This window comes from Otolemur garnettii, unplaced genomic scaffold (genome assembly GCF_000181295.1).
Source record: "Otolemur garnettii isolate 467f Iridium unplaced genomic scaffold, OtoGar3 scaffold00041, whole genome shotgun sequence".
Taxonomy (NCBI): Eukaryota; Metazoa; Chordata; class Mammalia; order Primates; family Galagidae; genus Otolemur; species Otolemur garnettii.
In genome coordinates this window covers 13,433,312-13,448,961 of record NW_003852436.1, presented here as the reverse complement: position 1 = coordinate 13,448,961, position 15,650 = coordinate 13,433,312, and the positions used below count along the sequence as shown (strand labels likewise).

Genomic DNA, 15,650 nt, shown 5'->3' with positions numbered 1-15,650 from the left:
CATTGTTGTTTGGTGGGCCCGGGCTGGATTTGAACCTGCCACCTTAGGTGTATGTGGCTGGCACCTTAGCCACTTGAGCCACAGGTGCCTGGCCACTATTTAGCCTTAATAAAGAAAAATCCTGGCTTGGTGCCCTTAGCACAGTGGTTACAGCACCAGCCACATACACCGAGGCTGGAGGGTTGGAACCTGATCCTGGCCTGCTAAATAACAATGGCAACTGCAACAAAAAATAGTCAGGCATTTGTGGTGGGTGCCTATAGTCCCAGCTACTTGGGAGGCTGAGGCAAGAGAATCATTAAGCCCCAGAGTCTGAGGTTGCTGTCAGCTGTGACACCACAGCGCTCTAACAAGGGCAACAAAGTGAGACTCTGTCTCAAAAAAAAAAAAAAAAAAAAGAAAGGAAGAAAAATCCTGACATATACTAGGACACTGATGAACCTTGAGGACATTACGTTAACCAAAATTACGTAGTCACAAAAAGATAATCATGCTGAACAATCCTACTTATCTGATATGTCTAGAGCAGGCATATCCACAGACAGAATTACAGAAGGGTGTTACCCGGGGCTACAGGGAGGGAAGAAGGGACAGTTACTGCTAGATGGGGATAGTGTGGATGCTCCTTCAACTGTGTCAAAGATAGATGCTAAATAAAAATGACGATGATGATGAAGGGAAAGAAAGAGGGAGGAGAGTGTAAAGAAAAAGAAAGGGAATGAAGTCCAAAGTGAAGTCTCAGCCCACAGGCCCATCTGTCCCCTAGATCGTGTACCAGACACTCGGGAGGGCAGACAGGCTACTCAATAGTGCCAGGATCTCTGCCTGGGACTCACCAGCTGGCAGGAAATGCTGGGTGTCCACTGTGGCCTTCTTGTCCCCATCGGAGCTGCTGGCACTGCTCCAGCTCCCCCAGCTGCCCCGGCTGGCCCGCACGCTGCCTGAGGAGCTCCCACAGTCGGAGCTGGAATCGGAGCAAAACTTGTCCACACACTTCTTCTCAGGTTTCTGGTAGTAACCCTCTGGAGGAGATAAGAGAGAGCAGCCATATATCACTTAAGCAACTGTCAACTACCTACCATTTTTAAAATTTTTTTTAATTTTTCTTTATTTTTGAGACAGAGTCTTAACTGTCACCTTGGGTAGGGTGTTGTGGCATCATCATAGCTCACAGCAACTTCAAACTCCTGGACTCGAGTGATCCTCTTTCCTTAGCCTCTCCAGTAGCTGGGACTACAGGCACCCCCCACCAAACCTGGCTAGTTTTTCTATTTTTATAGTTGAGATGAGGTCTCGCTCTTGCTCAGGCTAGTTTTGAACTTCTAAGGTAAAGCAATCCACCTGCCTCAGCCTCCCTAAGTACTAGGATTACAGGCGTGAGCCACCTTGCTTGGCCTAGATTCCACTTTTAAGGAAAGGAGAGAGGCAAATAGGAGAAAGACAAGGTTTGGCTTGAGAGTCAGCGACCTCTGTTCACCTAGCAAGAATAGAGGAGGAGTTCATTTGAACTAATGGTGGTACTTTAGGAAACAGTAGGGTATGGGCTGTCTACTCCACCTATGGCATGAGCAATTAGAGGCTAAGGTGGTCAACACCAACTAAAACTGTGACTTAAAAATGGTTCTAGAAATAACACACAACTTCCATCATAAAAATGAAGCTACACTGTTGGGCTGGATATTTATAGATAATTTTCTCCCTCTCTTTTATTAAACTGTCCACTAGGAAGGAGTTTCAAAATATGATTGATGTGTGGGTGAGAAGAACCTCCAATAAGAATAAAAAGCAACATATGGGGCTCGGCGCCTATAGCTCAACCAGCTAAGGCGCCAGCCACGTACACCTAAGGTGGCGGGTTCGAATCCCCAGCCCGGACCCGCCAAACAACAATGACAGCTGCAACCAAAAAATAGCCGGGCGTTGTGGCAGGCGCCTGTGGTCCCAGCTATTTGGGAGGCAGAGGCAGGAGACTCGCTTGAGTCTAGGAGTTGGAGGTTGCTGTGAGCTGTAATGCCATGGCACTCTACCCAGGGGGACAGCTTGAGGCTCTGTCTCAAAAAAAAAAAAAAAGCAACATATGTGTCTAGGGAATAAACACTACAGGGCAGAGGTAGAAATGAATTAACTTTGCTGGCTGTGTGCACTTATGTGGGCATGTGTCTGGGGAAAGTGGGTGTTGACTGAGAGGATCACAACCCTCCACCACTCTGTACCCGACACGTACTGCTAAATTCAGTGGCCCTCTAGCCCCCTTGCTATCCTGCACCTGACCCTAGACCTAGCATCGGATGCCCCTCTGTCTCCTACACTGCCCAGCAGTCCTAGGGCAGGGCAGCATCCCAGCTCTGCAGAAATCACTTGACTTGGGTCAAGGGTAACCTTGTCTCACCTGGAGACTCCCCTCCTTCACCAAGGGGCTCTTGTGTGGAGCCAGCAACCACTGTTCCTTCAGCAACGTGCATGAGGACAGCTACCAATAGCCAGATTTTTTTTTTCAAGGGGCACACCAGAGGCCTACTCAAGCTCAAAAGAATCTTAGCTTTCTGGGCTCACCAACTGGGCTCTAATTAGCTAAGGTGCCGGTAAAGAGAGCACACAGAGGTGCCATTTCTCTCCCTGAATACTTCTCCTAGAGCAAACAGGTATTCTCACAGCAGATCATTCATAGCTCACTATCATTACACACCTGCCTCGCTCTGCCCAGCAGGCAAGCTGCTTGCAACTTCGGCATCTGCTTTACAGCTCTCCCTGGTGTTTTCCTGTATACACCAGTTTCTCACATCAATGTCGCTGTTCAGCTCGGACTTCTCAAAGTCACTGCACATAAGCTTTAGTTCACTTTGTTCAGAAGGCCTGGAAGAGCCATAAGAAAAAAAAATCGCATGCGTATTTTATCATCTATACATACAGACTTCTTTTCCGTGAGAATTATCAGAGGTGAAAATATGAACCTGGGACAACCTGTGGCCTCCTTTCTTAGGGTCTGGGGGGAGAATATGATGAGCAGGGAGGGATGCCAATGCTATGTAAGAAAAAGATTATGCCACTTTTGGACTGGAATTAATTTGGAGCTCATCTAATCTATTTGCATAGCTTAACAGTGAGAGGAATAAGACTCCATAAGGTCACCTAATGTCACATGACAAGTGGCAGGTCCAGGACCAGAACACAGAACTCGTGGCTTATTTTCCTGGCTAGCGAAATAGCTGAACTTGCTCCCTGGTGTCTGGTAGAAGGTACTCAGTGATAATTTAAATGCATTTCATTCCTTCATTTAGCAAAGACTCCTCAAATAGGAGTGGTGACGACGTGACGTGTTATGAAAGGTGCAATGGCTACAAGGAAGAATAAAGTTCTTCCCCTGAGGATTGAAGTTGGACAGTACCACACTTACGAGACCATGAACTAATTCAAAGATGGACCTGTAATAAAATTTCATAAACAGCAACACAGAAATGTAGAAAATACTACAGAAGTACCTAGATGATTATTTCAGTTACCTAAATATTAGGTTCACAGAATGGCAGGTAAGAAGAGCAAATATGTGAGATGTATTGGATGATTTTACTTATTTCTAATCAAGGTAAAAAAAAAAAACAAAAAAAGAATATATAGACAGATACAAGAGCCAAGAAAAGAGACAATTCAACAACAACCCACTTCCTAAGCATCACGATCCAAAACACGATTAGCTACAGGCTACTGGAGAGTTAACATTTCAACAACTTCATTATTTCTTCTAAGTGTCAGAAGTCTGCTTTCAAAAACGTATACTAACATTTAATGAGTGAAATTCCACTCTAATTTTATATCTTTCTATATGTTCATTATTAGGAAAATAGAATACTTTTAAGTGACCTCATCGTCAAACCGCCTGTTTATGGAAACACATGTAAAGTAAATGAAAATAACTAGGTCTGATTTTTCCTTTCTAGAGAATACTGCCTTGGTACTTTCCAATAATTTAGTCTACATAATCCAAGCCCAAATAAGGAAAATTACCTGTCAATAGTTAGCTTTTAGTGTTAACAAGAAAGTAATAACAGATATGTACATTGTTTCTTGTGTGCACTTGTGTGACCATTACCAGTGAGTGCACATGAGAACTGCTGGTGAGCATGTCACATGCTAACCCACTGGCTGGGAGCTCAAGACAGCAACTCCCCCCAGGGGTCCACAGCACACCCCTAAACAGCACCATTGTGCTCTGGCCCAGTAAAAAGCTGAACTGCAGCAAGGTAGAACCCTCTCCTCATGCAAATCTGGAACTGCCAGAGAAACATTTAAATACATTTAAATATCTAGCAGAGTTCATAAGAAAGAAATCCCTAGATACCAGAATTCAAAAAAAGAACAAGTCTGAGTGGCTGGTGGGGCTGGGGGTTACTGGACAGGAAACAGGCCTCACTGCTCATTTACACGTTAATGCACTCGCAGGACAACCTCAGATGGGTGTGGGGGGAACCAACCTCAGATGGGTGGAACTCCACCTCCTGCATGAGACCAGGGCTCTGGAAAGGGGGTAGGGGGTGGGTCCTCAGTGAGTGGGAGACCTGAAAGGCTCTGTCCAAGGACCCTGGGAGGCAAAGGCAGGGAAAAATGTCTCTTCTAGGGGTCCCACGCATGTGTGTGTGTGTGAGAGTGAGTGTGAGAGAGTATGTGTGTGATGTTGGAAGCTTGACTAAAGAAACCAAAACTTTGAGGCTATAAGTCATGGGGCAGGGAGCATTCTGGGGGATTTGTAAACACTATTGTCCCTCATGAAAAAAACCCTCAAGCTGAGAAATTTGTGTAAATTTTGACTTCAGGAGTATTTTTGGCACCCCGGCAATACAGGATCCTTACACAATCCCTGCCCAGCTCCATTTACAGATAAGAAAATGGGAGCTCAGGGAGATGAAATACATGAGCCCGGCTTCCTAAAACGGCGTGCAAACTGCAGGGGCTCCAATTCTGGCTCCTCCCTTACCAACCTGTGGCTTTAAGCAGACCATGCAATGTCTGGGCACCTCACTTCACTCAGCTGCGAAGAATCTACCCTCCGCAGGACTGAAGCAAAGTTTGCCTGAATTGTAATCTTCTTTATTCTTCAAATCTACTGCATCATTATGACCCCAGATAGCCCAGGTAGGTCAGTGGCTGAACTAAGAACAGGAGGCCTGACTGTATCTAATGGTTTTCTCTAGTTCCTGCCCCACAAATGCTCCTGCACTTCACAGGCAGAATGAGGGGCTCCCGTGGAGGCAGCCAGGAGTGTCCAACCTGCACCCCTCAAGCTCATGCAGATTGTCTGAGGGCTATTCTGCTTATCAGCACTGTCGGAGATCAGGAAAAGTACGCATGGACTTTTTCTTTTGCTCATCAGCTTTCATTAGAGTTTGTGAATTTAATGTGTGACCCATGACAACTCTTATTCTTCCAATGTGTGGCAGGAAAGAAAAAAGTTTGGACACCCTTGCTTACACTTTTTCACTACAACTTCCCATAGCTTTTAGCATTTTATCAAGGAAAAAAATCTAAAACTTTAGTCACTTTAAGGTATTTTTAGCAAAATACAAACATAATGGGGAAATTTTAATTTTACAAATATGTTTTAATGTCAAAATACAAACATCTATTCTACACTCTTGTCTGTAGCCAGCATTAACAGAAATACATGAATAAAAGATAATAACTAAACGAAAATGATAAAATGCAAAATAGATCAAAATTATAAAGGGACTATAGAAATTACACACCTTGAGACCTGAGCAATACCCCTTTTCTTGTTTTTTCTACACGTTCGACTTTTATTCCAATTTAAATTTTGTAAATTTCCTTCTTTTTTCTCCTGAAGCTTCTTCTTCCTATAAGGATCTTCTTGCTAAAGAAGAAAAAGAAAACATTTAGTGGTTTAAACTGAGTAAACATAAATAAAAACTTATGAGTTTTTTTTTTTAACTTTTGAAGACCAATTCCATCTGCATTCAGAACGGTCCCAGTGCTGCTGAAATCCGAGACATATGTTTCTCCATCTCTAGTTTGTTTTCATTTCCCTCCTTACTCTACTTCCCTCAAGCTCCACAGAAAGAAAGAAAAAAAGAATTGTTGCCCATAAAATTCCTGAGGGGCTGAAAGGAAAAACATCTGCTAGCAATTTATGGTCAGCTTGCTGTTAACTTTTTCAGCAATAAATCCTCCAACCTTCACCTGTTAATTTGGTATGTGCAACTCCCATGAATTATTGTACTACTGAAAAAAATCAGGTAAAAACTCAACTTAGGAGCACATTGTGTATTTATGTTTCTATTTGTTTACAGATGAACTTCAGGAGAACAATCAAATCTCCAGAGAATGCTCCAGACTAATTTAACCTTCTTGGGTAAGTAAGGCAAGAATAAATGTGATTGGGGGGGGGGGTTGAGATAGGGTCTCACTCTGTCACCCAGACAAGTGTGCAGTGGGTTGACCACAGCTTGCTGCAAAGTCAAACACCTGGGTTCAGAGATCCTCCTGCCATGGCCTCCCGAAGGGTTAGATTATAGATGTGACCCACTATGCCCAGCTGCTTGATGTTTTTAAATGTGTTTTTGAAAAACTTAATTCTGCGTGAGATGTATACTCATATATGTAAGTTTTAGAAATGTGTATTAAATATGTATGGTTTTCTAAATCTGGACTTTATCCTCTATTAATGTCATGCATGGCCTATTAACAGACTCAAGGGGAGATGAATTCTCCTTGCTTTTTGAAATTTTAAAACAACTAAAGTCTCTAACATCTTCTAATACTTACTGCTTCTCTTCCTTCCACACACTGCCCCCTTAAAGCAGAGACACGGTCAGCTGACAGCAATTCACACGAGACTCAAGGGCTTAAAAGATTTATCTCTAAAGATGTTAGGTCTTTTCAAGAGGAAAACGTCTTCTCCAGCGACCACCCCTAGGCAGATGTCTAGTCCAGAAAGTCCTCTTCCTATTGACCCTTGAAGGGATTCACATTTCACGAAAAGCAAACACTTGGCTAATTTTATCTTCTTTTTGAGAAGGTTGATCCAGAAATCAGAGTAAGAATCCATCAAGTTTTTTTTTTTTTTGAGACAGAGCCTCAAGCTATCCCCCTAGGTAGAGTGGTGTGGCATCATAGCTCACAGCAACCTCCAACTCCTGGGTTCAAGCAAGTCTCCTGCCTCAGCCTCCCAAGTAGCTGGGACCACAGACACCCACCACAGCACCCGGCTATTTTTTGGTTGCAGCTGTCATTGTTGTTTGGTGGGCCCAGGCTGGATTCGAACCCGCCACCTTAGGTGTATGTGACTGGCGCCTTAGCCACTTGAGCCACAAGGGTTGAGCCATCAAGTTCTAACATATACTTGACTAACATATATAACTTGGAGGGATAAAAAGAAAAGAATCCCTGTGCGGCTATTAAAGCAACATGCACACCACAGCAAACACTAGAAATAAAATGAAAGTGGCTATATAAGCAGGGGGATTATGGAATTTTTTATTCTTCTTTATACTCCTTTAATTCTCCCCCCATAAGAATGTATTAATTTTTTTTCTGAGTCTGAAGGTATTTTAAAAACCTGACAAGTGAACTATACAAAGCCTTGACTATAGGACCTTATGCCAATTGCTTGAGTTGATGCTAAACAGACACAGGAAAGACACAGACTCATGATCCAGTGCTAAATGTTACACATACACAGATTCACAGATTCATTCATGTACTGTTCTTTTGTGTATTTCTCACTGGGGTTGTAGTTTTCCCCTCTCCTCCCCTGACACCCCAGGACCAACAAAAGTTTGTCACCACAGCAAGTACTTGAGCCTTTCCAGCCCTCCAAAATCAGGTACAAATACAGGACCCCATCTCTAAGTGGAGTCAGAGATAACATGAGCTGGCCAGCAGTCAGGCCGACACTTGGCTGCCTTTCTCAAATCCACTGGCTAGAACAGTCAGCACATGCAAGCAAGAGGGTGAGGATGTGGGTCCTCCACTGGACTACTGAGAGGTGGACAAGGGCAGCCAGAATTCTCTGTGAGTATCAGAAAGGCAAGGAAAGTGCTGGGCAAGCTGGACCCAGAGGCTTTAAATGGAATGACCAAGAAACAGGGCCCATGAGCAACACGCAGGGGCGACAGGACAAAGCAAACAGTGAGGAAGCAAAAGGATAAAAGATGTAGCAAGGAATGAAAACCCAACCCAAGACCTCTGTCTGTGGAGCATCATCGAAGCAACAGGCAGTGAGGAAGGATCTGACATGATGGGGCTGAAAGAGAACAGGCCTGCAGTGGAGGCAGCAGGGGACGGAGAGGACAAAGTGAACCAGAGACCAAAGCCACAGGCTTGTCAAGAAACCCAGGAAGAGGAAAGGTCAGTCTGGCTCTTTGCTTTCTGGTACAGAGGGCCTTACAGAGAGGAGGCTGGGCCCAATAAGGACACCGAGTCCCACCAAGCCGCAACGAAGCCCAGGGGCTCTGAGGCTTCACTGCCTGATTTTAATATCACTCTCTCATGATGAGCTAGGTGATCCCCGGGCAAATTACTCTGGCTCTTTGTTTCAGTTTTCTGAGTCTTCCTCCAAGGACGGTTGTAAGGATTAAATTACCTGGCACCTAGTAAGCACTTTATATGAGATTTAGTTATAATCATCATAACTGTTGAACTAGTTCAGTTCACCCTGACAGAGGTGAGGATTTAATTGATGGCAAGGTGAAGAAAGATTCGTAAGCTTCACTAAAAGAAAAGGAAGAAGTCAAAGAAGAGAAACTACAGGTCCAGGTCGTGCAAGGGCATTCAGGGAAAGGGCAAAACCAGGAAAAGACTCTGATACATAGTGCTGGACAAAGAGTTAACACTGCTAACATATAAAGTGCTCTTACAGAAAGAAAGAAAGAAAAACACTAACATTTGAAACTTGGCAGACAACACAGAGAAACAAGTTCACAGAAGAAATACAGGCCGGGCATGGGGCTCACACCTGTAATCCTAGCACTGTGGGAGGCTGCGAGGGAGGATGACTTGGGCTCAGGAGTTCAAGAACAGCCTGAGCAAGAGCGAGATCCCTGTCTCTACCAAAACCAGAAAAAAACTGGCTGGGTGTGGTGGCATGAGCCTGCAGTCCCAGCTACTTAAGAGGCTGAAGCCAGAAGATTGCTTGAGTCCAGCAGGTGGAAGCTATGGTGAGCTATGAGGATATCATTGCACTCTTGCTGGGCAAAATGGGTAAAACTCTATATAAAAAAAGAAAGAAAGAAAGAAAAAGAAACGAAGAAATACAAAAGGCCAAAAAAAAAAAAAAAAAAAAGAAAAGAAAAGAAAAGAAAAACAACACAAAGAGCTCATCTAAAATATTTCATAATAAAATAATGTTTTTAGAAAAGGCAAATGAAACTAGCTTCTATTTCATTTTTCCATTTTGGTTCTAGAAAAAAAAATGTGTTTATGATGCATGTTTATGCCTGAAAATACCAAGAAACAGCTGAGGAAGCAGGATCCTGTTAACCAGTGTCTACCTCTGAGCAGTCGAAGCAACACTGGGTTAGATATTTACTTCTTAATGTACAGAGTTTCTTCCTTTCAGCAGTATGATTTTGGATGAGTAGTTTTACTTTCTTCTGCTTGTCAAAAGTATTCACCTATCACACTGACCAAGATTTTGCAAACAACTGATGTTGGTGAGAAGAATGAAACCAACACTCCCAAAGTTTTGAGATACATAAAAATCAAGAAACATAAACCCCTCACCAATGAAAACAAATGAAGCCCTACCCCCACCCCCAGCAACATCAATAAGCTGATCAAGGTGAAACTTGTACTAGTGAATCAGAAAGGGCACTGTCAACTCTGTTTCTTAGAAGTGAAATAATGGGCTATGGCGGAGGGGGGTAGCTCACAACTATAATCCTAGCGCTCTGGAAGGCTGGGGCGGGTGGACTGCTTCAGCTCAGGAGTTTGAGACCAGCCTCAGCAAGAGCAAGACCCTATCTCTACTAAAAAATAGAAAACTAGCCAGGCATTCTGGTGGGTGCCTACAGTTCCAGCTACTTGGGAGGCTGAGGCAAGAGGATCACTTGAGCCCAAGAGTTTGAGGTTGCTGTGAGCTATGATGATGGCACAGTACTCTCCAGGCCTACTGAGACTCGGTCTCAAAAAGAAAGAAAAAAGAAAAGAAATAATACGCTATAAGTTATCAGTCTGTCTCAAAACTTTCAGAGTGACCCAACATAAATGGGCACCAACTTTGTAGAAAGCAATCTGGCAGCACACATGAGCAATCTTCAATAGCTGATGCCCTTTAATTAATTCTACTTCTTGGCATCTATAACAAGGATGTATCAGGTATATAGGCAAGAGCTATGAACAGAACTGTTCACACAGAGTTATTTATGAAAGTAAAATGTTGGAAACAAACTTAACGTCCAACAGCAGGACAATGATTTAAATTGTGGCATAGCTAAATGATGAACCACTGAAAACAAAGTTTCTCCCCTAGTTTTTATGATAATCATGAATTACTTTTCTAAGGAAAAAAAATCTGCTTAAAGGAAAAATAAAAAGCTAAGGCTAAAATTTAGTTTGTGGATTCCAAACTTGGGCTTCAACCTTCCTTGCCAGTAAATCTAGAGCAATGCTCCTAGTATACTACATAAACAGATTTATACAACTTTCTAAGCTGCAAAGTTAGGCCCTAAGAATGTGCAAGAAAAACAAACACTGAGCACTGCACTTGGGAATGTGCTTATTGAGAATGATTTTCTCCAAATGAACAATAAACAGTTCTGCAAAACAAGGAGTGAGTCACAGAGACACCAAAGGAATAACAAACCACAGCCCCCAAATCTGCACCAAGAATCCACCTTGGGTGACTGGATGACAATCTTGGGCCACATAGTTCTGCCGGAGTCCTCCAAACCCCTCGGATAGGCATGCTTCCTGCAGAGCCAGCTGCTGCCGCTAGGTACAAATATCTGTCCTACCACAGGTCACAGACCAAACAAAGAGAGAGGACCTTATAGAACTATTGGGATCAAGTAGAAGAACTGTCTGAACTTGGGCGACAGAGTTCAAAGGCAAGGCACATGCCCTCAAAGATCTCCTAGTGAAGACACAGAAAAGAAATGACTTGAATAAATTAAGAAAACTGCCATCCCTGAGGGCCCAACTAAGTCTGACACAGAGAACCAGGGAAGACTTCGGGGCAGGGGCAGAGCCTGAAATGGTGCCCATGCAAGCAACAGACAGGAGCCAGGGGCAGCACCAGTGCCCCTCAGGGCCATCCCGGGCTGAGGAGACCTTGGGGTAATTGTTCGACCTCCCAGAACATGAGGCCATGTGGCTATGGAGTTGGCACATCTCAGAGGAGGTTTCTGTGCAGGCCAACAAGTAAGTCCCCAAAGCCCCTATCAAAGGATGTTAGGTTCAACTAATAACATCCCAACTCTACTACCCAAATTCACTGACTCCATTTCTGCCCTTGAAAGAGGGCCCTAGCCTCATCTTTAGGCCTTTTTGTGTGCGTATCTGCTATACCCTCAGCCTGTCTGCAAATTCAACACTGTTTCACCCCCACCCTCCAGGTTCAGGCTTGGGCCCCTGGTCTTCCCTTTGCACACCCCTCAGAGAATCCACATCTAACTCCCAAATCAAGTGTCAAGGACACTCAACTTCTCTAGCTCCTTCTGTCTACCCACGTATCACTTCAAAGTCCAGCCAGCCCTCTCTGCTGCTAAGCCCGTCATCCTCCCGGTCACTCTTTGGGTCTTACTATCTACCTGTTGGTACTTAGTTAAGTGCTACCATTCTAAAGCAATTCTCACATTTACCGATTTAAACCTCACAACCCTATGAGGTGGGTATACCGTTATCATCCACACTTTGCAGGAGGAGTGTGTTGTTATGTAATTAGCCAACATTACAAAATGAGGGCCACACAAGATCCCAACCCAGGAAGTCTGGCTATGAAGCCCATGCTCGTAAGTACAATATGACATTGCTATGATGACAGAAAAGCAAGCTCACCACATACATCAGAATCCCCCACTTCTAATTACCTAGACTTTGAACCTTGGAGCAGTCTGTTATAAATGGCTATGTAAAAAACAAAAAAACATGACTCCTCTCCTTTATGCAATTTACTGCTAAGAAGTCCTGATGGGTTTTCTTCTAAATGTCTTATCTACTTTTCCTACCCTTTACTTCAGCTCCCACCCCAATATACATCACACCTCCTGCCACGGCAACAGCATCCTTGTTAGCAGAAAGCTGGTACTCACCTTCCCTCTCCAATTCAGTCTCCAACACTCAGGCTGATCTTTCAAAACTCAACTATTCTCCCATTCATTCAAAAATTATATGCGGGCATACACCACCACACTGGTTCCATGCAGCAGGCATCCTGCCAGACTTTGCGAAACTGAACTAGAAAATATCCAGCTGATATTTTCTAGAAAAGATCACAGCCTATAGGCTGCTTCTAACTAGTTAACTACCCACCAATTTCCCTCCCCTCCCACCCCCTCAACTTAGGAACCTTCAATAGCTTTCCAAGATTTGAGAATAAGGTCTCAGAAGTGGCAACCCTCAGCCCAAACCCTCTAAAACAACTTTTTCTTTGAATAAACGTGCTTTTAAAATTTTTTGATTCTGTAATTCCCCATCAGGCAACCTTTCTCCAGTTCTCTGCAGGCACCACCACCTTACTGTCACCTCTGTTACCATGTTTCCCGTCAAGATCCAGTGAATAAAGTCTAAACTTTTTTTGTTTTCTTTTTTTAAAAACAGAGTCTCACTTTGTCATTTTCCGCAGAGCATGGTAGCATCACAGCTCACATCAACCTCAAACTCTTGGACTCAAGTGATTCTCTCTTTTTTTTTTTTTTTTGAGACAGAGCCTCAAGCTATCCCCTTGGGTAGAGTGCTATGGCATCACAGCTCACAGCACCCTCCAACTCCTGGGCTCAAGTGAGTCTCCTGCCTCAGCCTCCCACGTAGCTGGGACCACAGGCGCCCACCACAACGCCCGGCCATTTTTTTTGGTTGCAGCCATCATTGTTGTTTGGCAGGCCCAGGCTGGGGATTTGAACCTGCCACCTTAGGTGTATGTGGCTGGCGCCTTAGCCGCTTGAGCCACAGGCGCCGAGCCTCAAGTGATTCTCTTGCCTCAGCCTCCCAAGTAGCTTGGACTACAGGCACCACCACAAGGCCTGGCTAGTTTTTCTATTTTTTAGTAGAGACAGGGTCTCACTCTTGCTCAGGCTGGTCTCAAACTCCTGAGCTAACTCAATCCACCTACCTTGGCCTCCCCGAGTGCTAGGATTACAGGCATGAGCCACCACATCTGCTAAGTCTAAACTTAGCAGTCTAAGGCCCTTCAAAATTCAAGGGCCTTCTCAGTTTGGTGAGACTCTAACTCTTCCCTCCCACTACTTTTCAACAAGTGGCTGCTTCTTGGTGCCTCTGCCTATGGGGCTCAGGGATGCCCCTCTCTGCCTTCCCACACTCACCTACACATGTTCCCACCTCCTCTAGGAGCTTTCCACGACCACTGCAGTTCAAGTTCAATTTTTAGTCTCTGAAATCCCCCTACTATACATTAACCTTGGTGCTTGACTACACAGAATTATCTTGCCTTTCTCAAGAGACTGCAAATTCTTAGTTTGAAACACCTGTGACATACTTGTTTTATATCACTTCCATTCTCTTTAAACAAAAAATTCATACTTGTTATAAAGTTTAAGCAAAACAGAGCAACATAAAGAAAGGAAAAAGAAATCATCCCAAATCCTACCACTCACAAATAACTAATTTCACGAACCTATTTTTAAATATTCTTCTACGAGTGTACACACGTTAAGGATGACAGAACAGATGATGGGAATAATTTATAACACTGGGACTGCATGTAATTTTTAAATAAAAATGTAAAGCTCAGTTTTATATGAATTTCAATATACTAAAGTAGAACCAAGGGAACTGCCAACTTTTGAGTAATTGTTTCTTCTACACGTGATATATTAATTCCTTAAGGATCTGAGTTTAGGAAAAAGACTGGAAAAAATATTTCCTTAAATTACAATCTTTTAAAACTACATGTTCCACTTTTACATAGCTGGCATTCTACCCAGAAAGATAAAAATCAAAATTTATTTTGACCTACTTCTCACTTCAAAACACTTCCTGTGTTTTGCACATTATATTACTATTTTTACTTTGTTAAAGTTTTAAAATTTGCAATCTGTTCTGCAGTTATAATTTCCAATCGTTTCATCTTAGTTCTGGATATAAAATGGATCAAAACCTTAACAACAGATCTTTATTATGCCTTCTTCAATCTCGAGTCTTTATTTTATTTTGCAGTTTTTGGCCAAGGCCAGGTTTGAACCCACCACCTCCGGTATATGGGGCTGGCGCCCTACTCCTTTGAGCCACATGCGCCGTCTTTATTTTTATTCCTATCTTGGTTAGCTAAATTTCATTAACCTGAATTTTTTTTTTTTTAAGAAAGTCTTTGTCTCCCTAGGTAGAGTGCCATGGCATCATAGCTCACCGCAACCTCTAACTCTTGGACTCAAGCAATCTTCTTGCTTCAGCCTTCGGAGTAGCTGGGACTACAGGTGTCCACCACAACACCCAGCAAGTTTTTCTATTTTTAATAAAAGCCTATTCTTTTTAATAAGCAAGAGAAAAAGGAATACAAACTTCCACCGAAAAACCGATCTAGTTTTTCTATTTTTAGGCTGGTCTCAAACTCCTGAGTTCAAGCACCTCTCCCGCCTCAGCCTCCCAGAGTACTAGGATTACAGGTGTGAGCCACCATGCCCAGCCTATTAACTTGATCTTTCAAGTAAGCCTCATGAATTCATTTGTGTTTAAGGTGTCTGCCTGCTGCCTTTGTACCTGCCTATCAACTCAAATGGACACCATATTCTCTGTTAACAACTCCCTTCCCTCAATGATATTGTTCCACTCTTTTCTGACATTAGATGTTCCTATGAAGAAACCTGAGGCAAGCTCAAGTTTGTATTTCTTGACTTTCCTGCCTTTGCACAACTCTTTATGTCTAAAGCTCAGTTAGTTTAACTAGAATGTGCCTGTGCCCGTTATTATGCATCAGCTTCTCCCAGGGTATAGTGTTCTTTTTGGACCTGCAAATTTAGCTCTTCCTCCAAATCGAGAACATTTTCTACTATTATATCATGAATATTTCTTTGAACTTTTAGAGAGAAAATGATGATAAATATGAGGACAAAGATAGACAAAAAGTAATCTAGTTCAGCAAGAATATGCCCTAAAATATAGATGGTGGGTAGTAAGTGGATAGAAGAAATACGTGATTATCTGCCATTGTTCCACAGCAGTTAACCTACTTGCTTAGGAATAGCTTCTCTTGAGAGTAAAAAAACTCTGTTTCTCTAAAAATGACTGCAATCTCACCTAATCAGTAGATAAATAAAACCTTCTGAATGGCTTGGCGCCTGTGGCTCAAGTGGCTAAGGCACCAGCCACATACACCTAAGGTGGTGGGTTCGAATCCAGCCCGGGCCCACCAAAAAAACAACAATGATGACTGCAACCAAAAAATAGCCAGGCGTTGTGGCGGGCGCCTGTGGTCCCAGCTACTTGGGAGGCTGAGGCAGGAGACTTGCTTGAGCCCAGGAGTTGGA

The 15,650-nt window shown here is 43.3% G+C and overlaps 1 protein-coding gene across 7 annotated transcripts in view; it reads right to left on the bottom strand.

Moving 5' to 3' along the window:
- Window positions 1-15,650, bottom strand: part of TMEM131L (transmembrane 131 like) — a 185,707-nt gene that overhangs the window by 13,235 nt on the left and 156,822 nt on the right. For all 7 annotated transcript variants that reach the window (XM_023513471.1, XM_023513472.1, XM_023513473.1 and 4 more), the window contains 3 exons: window positions 5,739-5,863; window positions 2,687-2,853; window positions 837-1,022 (listed from right to left, as the gene is read on the bottom strand). In XM_023513471.1, the coding sequence (XP_023369239.1) occupies window positions 837-1,022; window positions 2,687-2,853; window positions 5,739-5,863 (478 nt within the window). The remainder of the gene's footprint in view (window positions 1-836; window positions 1,023-2,686; window positions 2,854-5,738; window positions 5,864-15,650) is intronic.